We start from the raw sequence: 11,856 nt of genomic DNA, 5'->3' as shown, positions 1-11,856 counted from the left end.
AACATGCAGTTTGAACATATTTTAATCTTTTAGTTACCTTTTTTGCTAGGGCTGTCTGACCTTGAGAACGATGAAGCATTTAAAGGTTTCAAGTCTGAACAGGGCCTATTGGAAGTAAAGCAACGTGGTGTCTATTACATCTATGCCCAAGTGTTTTTTGAAATCTACCAAGACGGCCCTGAATATCACAACCGTGTGGCAATAACTGTAAATGGAGAACCATTTGCCTTGATGCAAACAGGCCTCGGAAACAAAGCTGACTATGGCAGCGTTTACACAGGTGGCGTTATCCGGCTGAAAAAGGGCGATAAGATTGGCTTGAAAACTGTTTACGAAAGCAGGTTATGGCTGTCAGGTAAACATACCTTCCTCGGTGCATATAAAATTGGAAGGTATTGAGTAAACGATGGTGTATACAGTTCAGTAACAGTTCCAAGAATTCCTGACGCACTAAGTTGAAGCGGTTTAGTCAATAAATTGTTGGTTGAGGGGTGGTCTCTATGTGCAATTAATGGGGGGAAAACTTTGGAGCTGCACATTGTTGTCATTCGGGTCTAATTCAAAGGTGATAAATAAACGTGGGTACATATTAATATGATTATTGCGTGTTGTGTTCTCCTTTTTTCTTGACTTGTGACTATTCAAACCGAATGAATTTGAAAAAAATTATTCAGTTACTGCATGTTTCTTTGTACTAATTGTTTCTTTACTGCCGGGACCAGCAGCGAACAGGCTGAAAGAATTCTGAAGAGAGGTGTAAAGTAAGGTGCCTCGCTCGGTCGGTCCATTAAACGTACCTCTTCTCTGTACTAATTATTAGTCACGTGTTACTCGTTCCTTTGTGTTTTACAAAGTTTCTTTTGATTAAATCTGGTGTTCTGGCGGGATTAACCATTCAAAAGAAAAATCTTTGGGAGAACCAGCTTTGTCACCATACTATTTGTCTTCCAGCATTAATTCTTGTAAAGGAGACGTTTTGTATAATTTTGACTTTGCCACTTCAGGGACTGACAGCTTTGCAGCACTAGCTTTCTTTTTTATAGCAGATTGGAATAACATTCCATCGAACATTATGCATGCACCTTCACTAAGCAGTTTTATGTCCCATCTATTAGATCATGAGTGTAAATTTTATATCAGGCGCAACTTGAGAGTGAGAAGTATGCAATTTAATTACTATTAGCTTTGGGCCAAGCTTAAATCTTACTTTTTAACGTTAACCCTCAGACGTACAAGGGAAGGGGGGAGAGGTGGGGGGAATGGTTGGATATCACCCCTTCTGAGGTTTTTTGCTGCGATTTTTCCTAGACGATTAAACATTAGCACCTGATGTTTTCAGTAGCCGTTCGTTTATCCCTTATACGCAGTTTGAAACAAGTTTAGTGATGACTAGTCTGCTACACAGCCGTTTTTAGTGTCATCACGCAATGCTCAGTCCCAACTGACGACACTAAAAACCTGACTGTGTAGCAGACTAGGTGATGATTGAGTTTCTATCGTTCTGAGATATGACGCACAGTAGCAGGTAGTCCGAAACCATTTTGAGGGAAATTGCATGGTTTTTTTTTTTCAACTTCTTTAAAAGATAAAAGTAAAGCTTGTGGATAAAATGGAGCAAAGTACTTATTTATGTGTTGTTTTACATGCCAAGCACAAAAAATTACCAATTCTCGCCGTTTTTTTCCTGATTTCCAAGATGTCGACCATGTTTGGTGACGTCACTGGCCTCCAGAAGCTTGATCACCCATAAAATATACAGTAGACATCTACATATAAGAACCTAGTGATTTAAGAACCTACAAGCCCGGCAAAGGAAAATAGGTTTTTAAATACAAAAAATCACTCCAATTTTAATGATCAAAAATTCTCTATTTAATCATGAGAAACGTTTGACAAAAGTTGTTGTGTATATGTTTTCTTTGATTTATATTTGTTTGGATTCTCACTAGAAATATGTTTTCCATAAGCCATTATGTATTAGAAGTACAATATTTCTGCCAATGGTTACACTTCGACAACCTCTGAAAAATAAGAAGGTATTAAGAACCTAATCAGCCAGAATTGTGAAAACTACCCTTAAATATAAGAACAAATTCAGCCTGACCTTGAAAATTCTGGATTCTTATATGCGGGTTTTTACTGAACCCCATCATGTAGAGAAGATCAAAGGCTTTCCACTGAGGGTAAAATCTTTTTGAAATACTGCAACATATCAAAAACTCTAGGGAGGGGCTCCATCACTCCCCCCCCCCTCCCCCTCCTCCTCCTGTATCAAGGTAGGGGTATGACTTTGCGTGTAAGACCGAGGGTTCAGTTGAATTTTGGAGAAAATTGTTTGTATGGGAATTTAGTTTCCGCCAAATATTCTCCGGTCATGCACTTTTTGTTTTCTGTAATTAACTAGCTTCATGTATTAGTATGACTAAGCATTATTAAACTTCCACTAAAAATTAAACACAGGACACTATTACCCTTGTTTTCTTGGTTAGATGTTAAAAATGGTTTAATTTCACTTAAGAAAGTCATAAAGGTGGTTTGAATCCGGACACAAACAATAATTTATTTAAGGGAAATTTTAAGGACTTACAGAAATAGTTGGGCCAAAAATGAGACTCAGAGAAAAAAGGAGCTTGATACAAATTCAATTTCGCAACATGAATTCTGTCAAACTATCCAAAAATAATCGTGAATACTAGCATACTGGTATACTAAACTTCAGTTGAGAAGCTGTTGGTTAACAAAGGAACACTTCTTTAGAAATAATGAAAAAAGTAGTCAGCTGATGCAAATGCACATTTAGATACCATTTCTTAGTTGCTTTAGTAACAGGTTTTCAGTAAAGGATCGAAATTCCAGGCTATCAAGCCTCAGTTTCAATCTCGTTCCCAGGATCCTCTCCTACTGGGACGAGAATGGCTTCGGTAATTAGTTAGCCTGTGTGCAGACGCCCCCTCCCCTAAAAACTGGGATTTCGTTTTGAAAGTCGGGAGTTTTGGAACTTGGAAATGGCAACTTCTTAAAGCTAAGTTCTACTCAGTAGTCGAACTAGAACTCTAGAACTCTGGTCATGCCCTTTAAGTGAATTTCTTGAAATCCTTCTAGTTTGGGTAAACAACCATATGGCAGTAGGTTGCGTGACATGAAGCTGTAAGCGAAACCAAATTTTGTTTATCAAACGCCCTACAATACATAGGTCAGATTTTATAACAACATTAATTCATCCGGATAGCTCTTTATGAGTCTAAGATGGAGGAAGAAAATATCGCTGGAAGAGATCAAGTTGCGAGTGAATTGATCGACGTTGACATGGAAGAGAGTGTTTCTCCCCAGCCACCGATGTACTTTAACTTTCGACTTGGTCGAGACGCTCAACAAACTACCAAGTGCATTAAATTTGCATTGTCTGCCTTGAACCTTAGCTTCTGTTTTCTTGGATTGTGGGGACATCAGGAGTGGAACTACATCCCCCGTTTTCTAATCTGCGCTCTGGCTATCTACAAGGTCTTCTTCTTGTCATACATCGACGTTTTCCAAAAGTGTGGAAGTTTTAACTACTCTTCACAGGCAATGAAGCTGGCTCTACGCCATGGCAATGTCATTGGCAACATCGACTTGACGATATTCGCAATGGGATCTATCTTCTCATATCTTGTTTTTGTTGGTTGCTTTATGGCAGCCAAACGCAAAGTGTCGGCCTTAGTGACGCCATCACAGTTAATAAGTAAAGACATTGAAAAGAGAGGTACGTTCGTGTTATTTCTTGCTTTGCTGATTTCCACCCTGTTGTTACTTTGCTCAGCACTCCTGTATTTTAAAATACTTCAAGACAACTTGGTAATTGAAGAATCATATTGTAAAACGCTTGTGGCAACAGGAGAAGCGGCCAAGTTCTTATTACACTGGGTGTCAGTCGTCACTTGTCACATCTTCGCAGTCAGTTCATTGGCACTTGGTAGGTTCATTCATTCTTTTTTATTATTCTCTTAATAGCTGGGTTTAAAGCATGCTGCTGCTGTACTTAAGTGGTTTAACTCTATAACGAATGTAGGACGACTTGGTTTCAGACGTCGAATATAAAGCTGTTACCTGTTTATAATTTATGACTTGCGTTTTCAAGTCGTTTAAAATATTACAGTGGAACCCCGCCTTACGACCACCCCGTTTATAAGACCACCTCGTTATTACGGCCATATTCTTTCAAACCAAACGTAAAAACCATGAGTCATTTTATTATTTTGAAGACCCCGTTAATGCGACCACCTCGTTATTACGACCAGGATTTTATGGCCCAACGGTGGTCGCATTAACGGGGTTCCACTGTATATGGTTCTTTCACTCCCGGCTTTCACTTTGGTAAGCTGGGGCTATATCCCGTCAATGGACAATTTCAACCCGCGTGACACAGGTGTCAGTGTAGATTAGAAAAACGTACCATGTGGCTGAAAAAAACAAAGCTAACCAGCCCTTCGTAGTAGGCTCAATTTACCTTGCAAATAAAATAAAAATATACATCTATTTGTAGACTACGAATGGTCCCACATTTTGCCTCAGAGATAGTAGAGCGAGCGAAACGCGAGCGAGCGTGAAAATCACCCCACGCGAGAAGAAGCGACACTCTCTCTCCCCGCTGCGTGGGAGACTACTCGTAGTCTAATGTATATGTGGTGGCTCTTTGTTGCGAATCATAATAAATAAATAAATAAATAAATAAATAAATAAATAAATAAAACAAATCAAAACAAGCAGAAATAACATTTAATAATAACTACATCGAATTAAAGAATTTTCATCTCTATATATTCTAACGTTACACTGGCATATTGGTACAATGTAAGACGATTACCCAGCCCTGAATCTATGGTCTAACAACAGATCCTTTTCTTTGTTTAATTTTTATGTAGGGACTTTTGTGGAGGATGCCCTCAGAATCATCCGAGGGCTTCAAGACGGGACCCTTGATGACGTCATTAGAATTCACGAAGACCTATGCACAGTAGTTTTTAGCACTGTATCAGCCTACAGTGTTTGGTTCGTAATTCACTGGTTCACTTACGCTGCAGGCGTTCTCTTATTTATCGTTTGGATATCTACTGATGTTGAACAACTCTTGCGGAACGGGATTGGAATTCCCACAGTTGTCTTGGTTTACGATGGCTTTATCCTTGTTTGTCTTGTTTATTTGTTTTTACTTCCTTGTGTATGTGCTGCTAGAATTACAAGCTGTTGTGCTGGTAAGGTGTAGGTAAATAGAAGATATATATATTTTTTTTCATGCAACCCACCTACCCCTGGACTAAGCCAAAATTAGCACTTACTTCTCACTTAGGGCAAAATGTTGGCTTAGGGGAGGGGTAGGTGGGCAGTTTCCGTAGTTTCTTAGCTTTTCTTGGTGTTGCGGACTGGTACAATCAGCAAATGACGTTATACAAAAGATTAAAAAGACAATACCCACACAACAACACACTAGCCAACCAACAATGGTTTCTGCAGCAGCAAAATACACCCAAGAGAGTCAACTAAAAGGCGTAAAGAAAGACAGGACGAACGCTACGTTTCAGTCTAATGATGTAAATTCGCCGTTGCTAATGTTTACTAAATTTGCAGCGATAATATAATGCTATAACGAATAGCACTATGATAAATTAGCAGTGGGATAAAAGCAATGATATTTGCTTTCGAATAGGAATTTTATGCTTTCTTCTCCTGGCTTTCATTTTGAGTAACGCTTTTTGATGGTGTGACATCATCCGGGTGAATGCCAAGGGGTCAGGGAAGTTCATTTGATTGTTAGCCCCTGTTAGTTAGTTGTGTTACGAGCGCAGTTATCTATCGATATCGAGGCTATCAGCTAGCTCTTCTACTCCGAGTGCACTTTAACTAGAGGTGATCATTGATCAGAGATCCCGCGTTCGTCACTTACGGAAACGAAATCGAGTCGAAAGGAGTCCGGTTTCCTGGCCCGCGAAGTGCCCCTGATAAAATTAATAGGGGGCGGCTAATTTGCAGTCTCCCGTGATAGCTCGAAAAGTTCTGCCTTAGTGCCACAGGAACACCAGATTAGGATGCGTTCTGACCGTGAAAGTGATAAATTAGCAGTAGGATAAAGTGAATAGTGGTTAAGACGATTAGCTTTACCATGTTTTTAATTCTAACGTTAGCTTTTACTTTTGCCTTGAAGGAATCTACGAAAAAATTAACAGCACCACATCTTCTGACTGGAATGAAGGCCATCCTTTCAGGGATCGCAGAAACATCGCTTTATTCATTACGTACGCAAAAGACAGGCGATGCGGATTCAGAGTCGGAAGAATCACGTTTAATACTTCTTTGGCGTGGATCTCTTTCTTTTTTGGGCTCACGGCTTTGTTGTATCACTTGTTTTAGCATCAAGACAACGACATTACTTGCTTTAGTTTATGTAAAGCTATTTTATCTATTAGATTTAAGGATCCCTGGACGTTAAGTGTCTATAAATGGAGATAACTACATAGTACTCTCTTTTTCGTAAGAATGTTTATTTTCATGCCGAAGCTGTTGACGATGTTCTAATGTTTCCGCCGTCACTTAAGGCTGAAAATATTTTTGTGAACATTTTTATCGCGAAGTATTGTAATTGCAGTTTAAATAGACCAGGACCAGTAATGAAACTTATTACTGTGCTGTGAACCTATGGGTTCAAACCCTCAAAAAACCCTTCAAAGGAGTGAAACATAGAATGAACATTATGTGAACTGCGGAAATACAAATTTGAATGAATTTCACGGGTTAAGATGAACCCAACAAATTCGCCTGCTTCCAATGTATGGGTCTCCCTGAGCTCAGTTGTTAGAGCACTGCAGCGTTAAAGCACAGGCCATGGGTTCGAATCCCGTTGAAGTCCCGTACATTCTTGGGGTTAATTTGCAATTGCTTCAAGTAAATAGCAATTACCACTGCGATGATCATATCGTCATTTAAATTTGCATTTCCGTTGTGCACATCAACTTCATTCTGTGATAAAAGTTGTAATTTCCAGAATGGGCTCCTGGAAGGTATTGTTCCTCAAACTGCAAGTATAATTTTGATTTATAAAATCTGGAGCCCTTCTCAATTTGATTGCTAAAATGAAAAGTCTATCTAAAGTTGCAAAAGCTGGAAGCCTCAGAGAAAGAAGGAACTGATAAGAAGGAAAAAAGTAATGAAGAAGCCAGGTTTGAATATTTAATGTTTTACTGACACTTGCAGGTTAGGAAATAGTTTAATTGGGTCTGTTCAAGTTACCCTTTGTCTTACTTAATATGATCTAATATGTGCTCTGCAAAATACATCGCCGTAGGATTTCAGAGGCCACCTCCTGTTTCGTAACTAAGCAACCACTATTAATTTAACTGCTCACCCAGTTCGTCCACGCCAAAGACCTCTCTGACAGTGTTAGCTTGGTTTAATCTTCTGGAAATGACTAAGGGAACCATTGATTGTGAAACCTCTTTTAATTTGCAGACAACAAAGAACGAAGATCTCTTCTTTGCGAGCCCCAGATCTCATACAATTTCATCTTTGAAAAATGAATACAAGAATGTGCAATACCCCTGAATTGTTTATTGTTGTTCACGCATGTGTAGTCAGCTTGGTTGATGCGTGTCTGCGCGGAAAATGCAAGGTCACATCGGCCCACCACTGTCACGTCCAAGCCAGAGATATATTGCTCGATTGCTGTTGCATTTTCCCGCTGACATCCTTAAGCTTATTTTGGCCAGGATCTCTAACCACAAGTACATGGCTGCCTTTCGTGTTTCCAGGCATCTCACTACTTACTATGATGTAAGTGTTGAGTACCCTTCAATTTTTACTAATAAGATCAGACGTGCAAGGAACCAAAGAGTAAAATATTTTTCTTACCAAAAATATAATGGGCCGGTTATTTATACAGGGTTTATCCAGTGTTTAACAAAACCGCGTTCTAAGTCGTTTTCAGTTTGACCAACGCTTTTATCTAAACACCAATGACCATCGCTTCTACATAAACACCATGTTTTGTCGCGAACAGTTTCAAAGCACAGACTAGAAAAGCTTTTATCTTCTTAAATTGATGTGGAGGCCCAAAGATTCTTAAACCGCGGCCTAAGTTAGACCTATGGGTTTAGACAGGAGAGGAGCACTAGTCAAGTTTTAATGGCTGATAATGAGGTCACCATAGCGTTTTAATATATATTTTTTTCCTAGCTTACCGTACTTGAAGTGCTTTTTTAGATAGAGTATTTTATTTATCCGAGCCAAGCCAAGCTGATTAATCATAGTTTCAAAGCGTGCGCGACCCTTGAGGTAACATACGAGAACGCTGCGGAAACTGCGTTTCTGCAGTAGAACAATGCAAAAACAAATATTTACTACGATAAGCGAATTCGCAAGTCACGTACCTATTTCACTGTGTTCAGCAGAAGTTATTACTGAATTAATTTTATATCTATGTGTAAGCAAGTTTTCGTACAGTATTTTATAGACCTATGTTGACCTTAAAGGCACAATAGCAGTCCAGTTTAATGTTAACTTTGAAGACGAAGCAGGTTGATAATAACCAAATTTCTGTCTTTAAAATATTTTTTCGTATGATGTTTAAAAAAGGCGAAAAGTAATCTACCAATCGTAATGCCACCGACTTACTTTTTATACATTGGCTAAATAGAACATCCATATTTAGCGCTATAAAAGAGGGAAAAATGAAGTTCATAGTCAGAGATAATGTATGACTGCCGTTATACCGATGAACACTTTTAAATCTTGTTGACACTACATCAACAACTGAAGCCTATCGAGGAATTAATGAAAATATCACAGACCAAGAGAAAGACTAATAATAAATGGGATCCCGATCAACCACGAAAAGCCAAGTTTTAAGCTCGGTTCAGAGGTATCTGGAGACAAGTTAAGAGATTCTTTATTACTAACGTCAAATTTATTCAAACTGAATATTTAACAACTTTATTTCTGCTTCTAAATATAGCATACTGAAGCACGTACTCTTTAGTCCTCGTTCCGAATCACCGCTTGTTTTAATTGCTTCTTTCACTTTTGTTATCACTGATTGCTTAAATGAGATATCGTTACTGGTGAAGGATACAATGTAAAATGTCATTAATATGTTCGATCCAGCGAGGACAGCTATCGAAGTTAGATGCCATCTTCTTCTATCAAAAATGATATGCGGACCCGTTTTCTGTTTTTCTTCTATTAATATTAATATTATTATTATTATTATTATTATTATTACTTTATTATTATTATTTTTATTTTCCTTATTAAGAAGCCACAATTACTTTTAAATACTTAAAAACAAGAAACGAGGGGAACAAGCATACTGTTGGAGTGGTCTCATTATAGTTAATAAACTGCCCGGACGTAAGCTTTCCGCCTCTACGATTAACACATGGAGACTTTGCACTAATAGTACGAAGATCTTTTGCTGTGAACCTAAGTAGGAGTGCATATTGAGATCGGCAGCTGCTACATATACAAATATATTCGTGCAGTAGCTGATAAACTATTTCCTATTTTAGGTAGTTCTGGTCAATGGTCTAAACTCCTGAAGAACTTAAATTAAGTCCAAGCTACAGTAAATTGGAACACCAAGTAACGTAACTTATCCAACGCAAATTAAAAGCAATAAGATGTCGCAGTAACAGAACTGTGACTCAGTAGATCACCATCGCTTTTAAAACCGGCATGTTTACTATCAGTTCATTATAAATTCGTTTATAAACAAAAAACAAAGGAAACCCCGTATTTGGCGAAAGGTTGTTCTCAGGGGCGGTTCGTTTCGTTGAGCATTAAAGAGACCGCAAAGGACTATCGATCTAGAATATTTTATCAGGGAAAAGCTTTGGAATAACTGAAGGTGAGTCCAGCTGGTAATCAAACTATTTTTTGTGCTCCACATATCTCATACACATAAAATTCAGGGTAACAATGAACAATTAAGCACTCTTTTTTGAAGTACTGTTCATTTCTATATTTATTTAATTTTAATCAATTCATGTTTTAAGTACAGAATTAGAACAATTACGATATACTTAGAAAAGAGTGTGCTTCAGTGTTATATACCTTAATTTTTGAGTTGAAAATAGACAGTCGATATTTGCATGGACTTCCTGGTAGCTGTATTAGCACTTAAATCACAGCAACACTTTTTTAACCTCAAAAAAGTTAAGATAAATACTGCAAAACAGCTAGTCGAGTGGTCTTTATAATTTAATAATTAATGCAGCTAAAGTATTATACTAGTAATAGTTGACACTACAGCTGTCCCCGCTCTCTATATAGTACTTGCTATTTGTGTAGCCCTTTGAAATATATATACCGATTCATAATGAAGATGTTCACACATATTCCATACAATAGGAGAGGTAAATACAGGAAATAAACGCAAGGTTCCATGCACAGTTTCGGTTCGATTTACACAGCTTTGATCAAAAGATTTTCAGTTTCAAGAATAGCTTATTCTAAACCATAAGAAAAGATTTAATTAGAAGTTTAATTTTTCTTATTTCTATTTCACTTTTTACATTTAGTTCATTTCATTTCCCGGAAAGGAAGCCTTAGAAATTAAAAGGACGTTTGATCAATTCACGCTCGCACATTCTAGTCTTGTTTTAAACTTTATAGCGGAAGGCCTGACATCTGTGAGCAGGGACTAAGTCAGCACAGAATTTGATGGTCGGCGAATTTCTGTAATCGTCCATCGTTCTGCTAGTGACAAGCTAGCCGTTGAATCATTCACTCGTCCTGCTTGTTTTGGGCCCAGTCTGATTCCGGTCAAAGAGAGGGAAAGAGTGTCTGGCAAGGTTCAGCTGAAGGTTTCCAATCAAAGATTTGTGAACTCGCGTCTTGCAAACTCACTTAATGTTAAAATATACACTGTTCTACGCACCTTATAACTTCATCTGCGCTTAACGCGTGTCTTTTGGTCCATAACTTTTATAACAACTTCTCCGCAGAATGTCAATGATAACACGTAACGCAAAAGAGTATCGAAGTATGACTGCACAATTAATGTCACAAAATCTACCTATTGTAAGCTGTTCCTACAGGAATTTTTGTGTTTTACGACATCCTAACCATTTCGTACTTGCGGGCGCAAACAATAGAAACGTCATCATTACCTACCGATTCCTCGCGGCCCCTGTTCAAGCAAATCGAGATTTTTTCTATATTGACTGTATGACTGAATATTGTCTGCATTATCACCTGCGTATGTAAGGTGGGAGTCATCAGCGTACATCCTCGGCTCGCAATTTGTAAGACAGTTTGGAAGATCGTTGATGTATATCAAAAATAGTAGTGGACCTAAGATCGTCCCCTGGGGAACACCACAACTTGATAAACAGCTTTGAGAGAGCGATCCGTTGATGGAGCACATTTGAGTACGATTCTCTAAATATGACTTAAACCATTCGCGCGCTTTACCATATATGCAGTAATTGCTTAATTTTGATTAAAGGATCTCATGGTCAACTGTGTCGAAGGCCTTTTTGAGATCTAAGAAAACAACGGCGTTGATTTTACCGCGGTCAATATTATACGCCCAAGTGTCCTTAACCTCGACGAGAGCCGTGACAGTTGAGTGAATAGCACGAAACCCCGACTGATATTTACAGATTATATTCTGCTCTTCTAGGTAGGCATATAATTGATCATAGACGATTCTTTCAAAGACCTTGTCCATAACTGAGATCGCCGAAAATGGACGATAATTATTTAAGTCGTCCCGATCGCCTTGTTTAAAAAGTGGGGTGACCTTTGCACATTTCCAGTCATCCGGAAATATGCCTTGACTTATTGACTGGTTAAAAATATCACGGATAGGAATGCAAATGAGATCTG

The 11,856-nt window shown here is 38.3% G+C and overlaps 1 protein-coding gene across 2 annotated transcripts; it reads left to right on the top strand.

The window, feature by feature from the left end:
* Positions 1-3,110: 3,110 nt before the first annotated feature.
* On the top strand, positions 3,111-9,169 carry LOC140933358 (uncharacterized). Of its 2 annotated transcripts, XM_073382898.1 has the most exons (4): positions 3,111-3,742; positions 3,875-3,952; positions 4,902-5,231; positions 6,179-9,169. In XM_073382898.1, exons 1-4 carry the CDS (start codon positions 3,247-3,249, stop codon positions 6,382-6,384), a joined length of 1,110 nt encoding a protein of 369 aa, XP_073238999.1. In that variant the 5' UTR covers positions 3,111-3,246; the 3' UTR covers positions 6,385-9,169. The 2 variants fall into 2 exon arrangements, with proteins under 2 accessions (XP_073238999.1, XP_073238998.1); XM_073382897.1 differs by having other exon boundaries at positions 3,111-3,952.
* Positions 9,170-11,856: the final 2,687 nt, after the last annotated feature.

Source organism: Porites lutea, chromosome 4 (assembly GCF_958299795.1).
Source record: "Porites lutea chromosome 4, jaPorLute2.1, whole genome shotgun sequence".
Taxonomy (NCBI): Eukaryota; Metazoa; Cnidaria; class Anthozoa; order Scleractinia; family Poritidae; genus Porites; species Porites lutea.
This window is presented reverse-complemented; position numbering and strand designations above follow the sequence as displayed.

Bases quoted from the DNA above. Each gene is read 5' to 3' on its own strand.
- LOC140933358 (XM_073382897.1), top strand. From the start codon at position 3,247: ATGGAGGAAGAAAATATCGCTGGAAGAGATCAAGTTGCGAGTGAATTG. The intron at 3,953-4,901 runs GTAGGTTCATTC...ATTTTTATGTAG, and splicing joins AGTCAGTTCATTGGCACTTG to GGACTTTTGTGGAGGATGCC. The intron at 5,232-6,178 runs GTAAGGTGTAGG...TTTGCCTTGAAG, and splicing joins AATTACAAGCTGTTGTGCTG to GAATCTACGAAAAAATTAAC.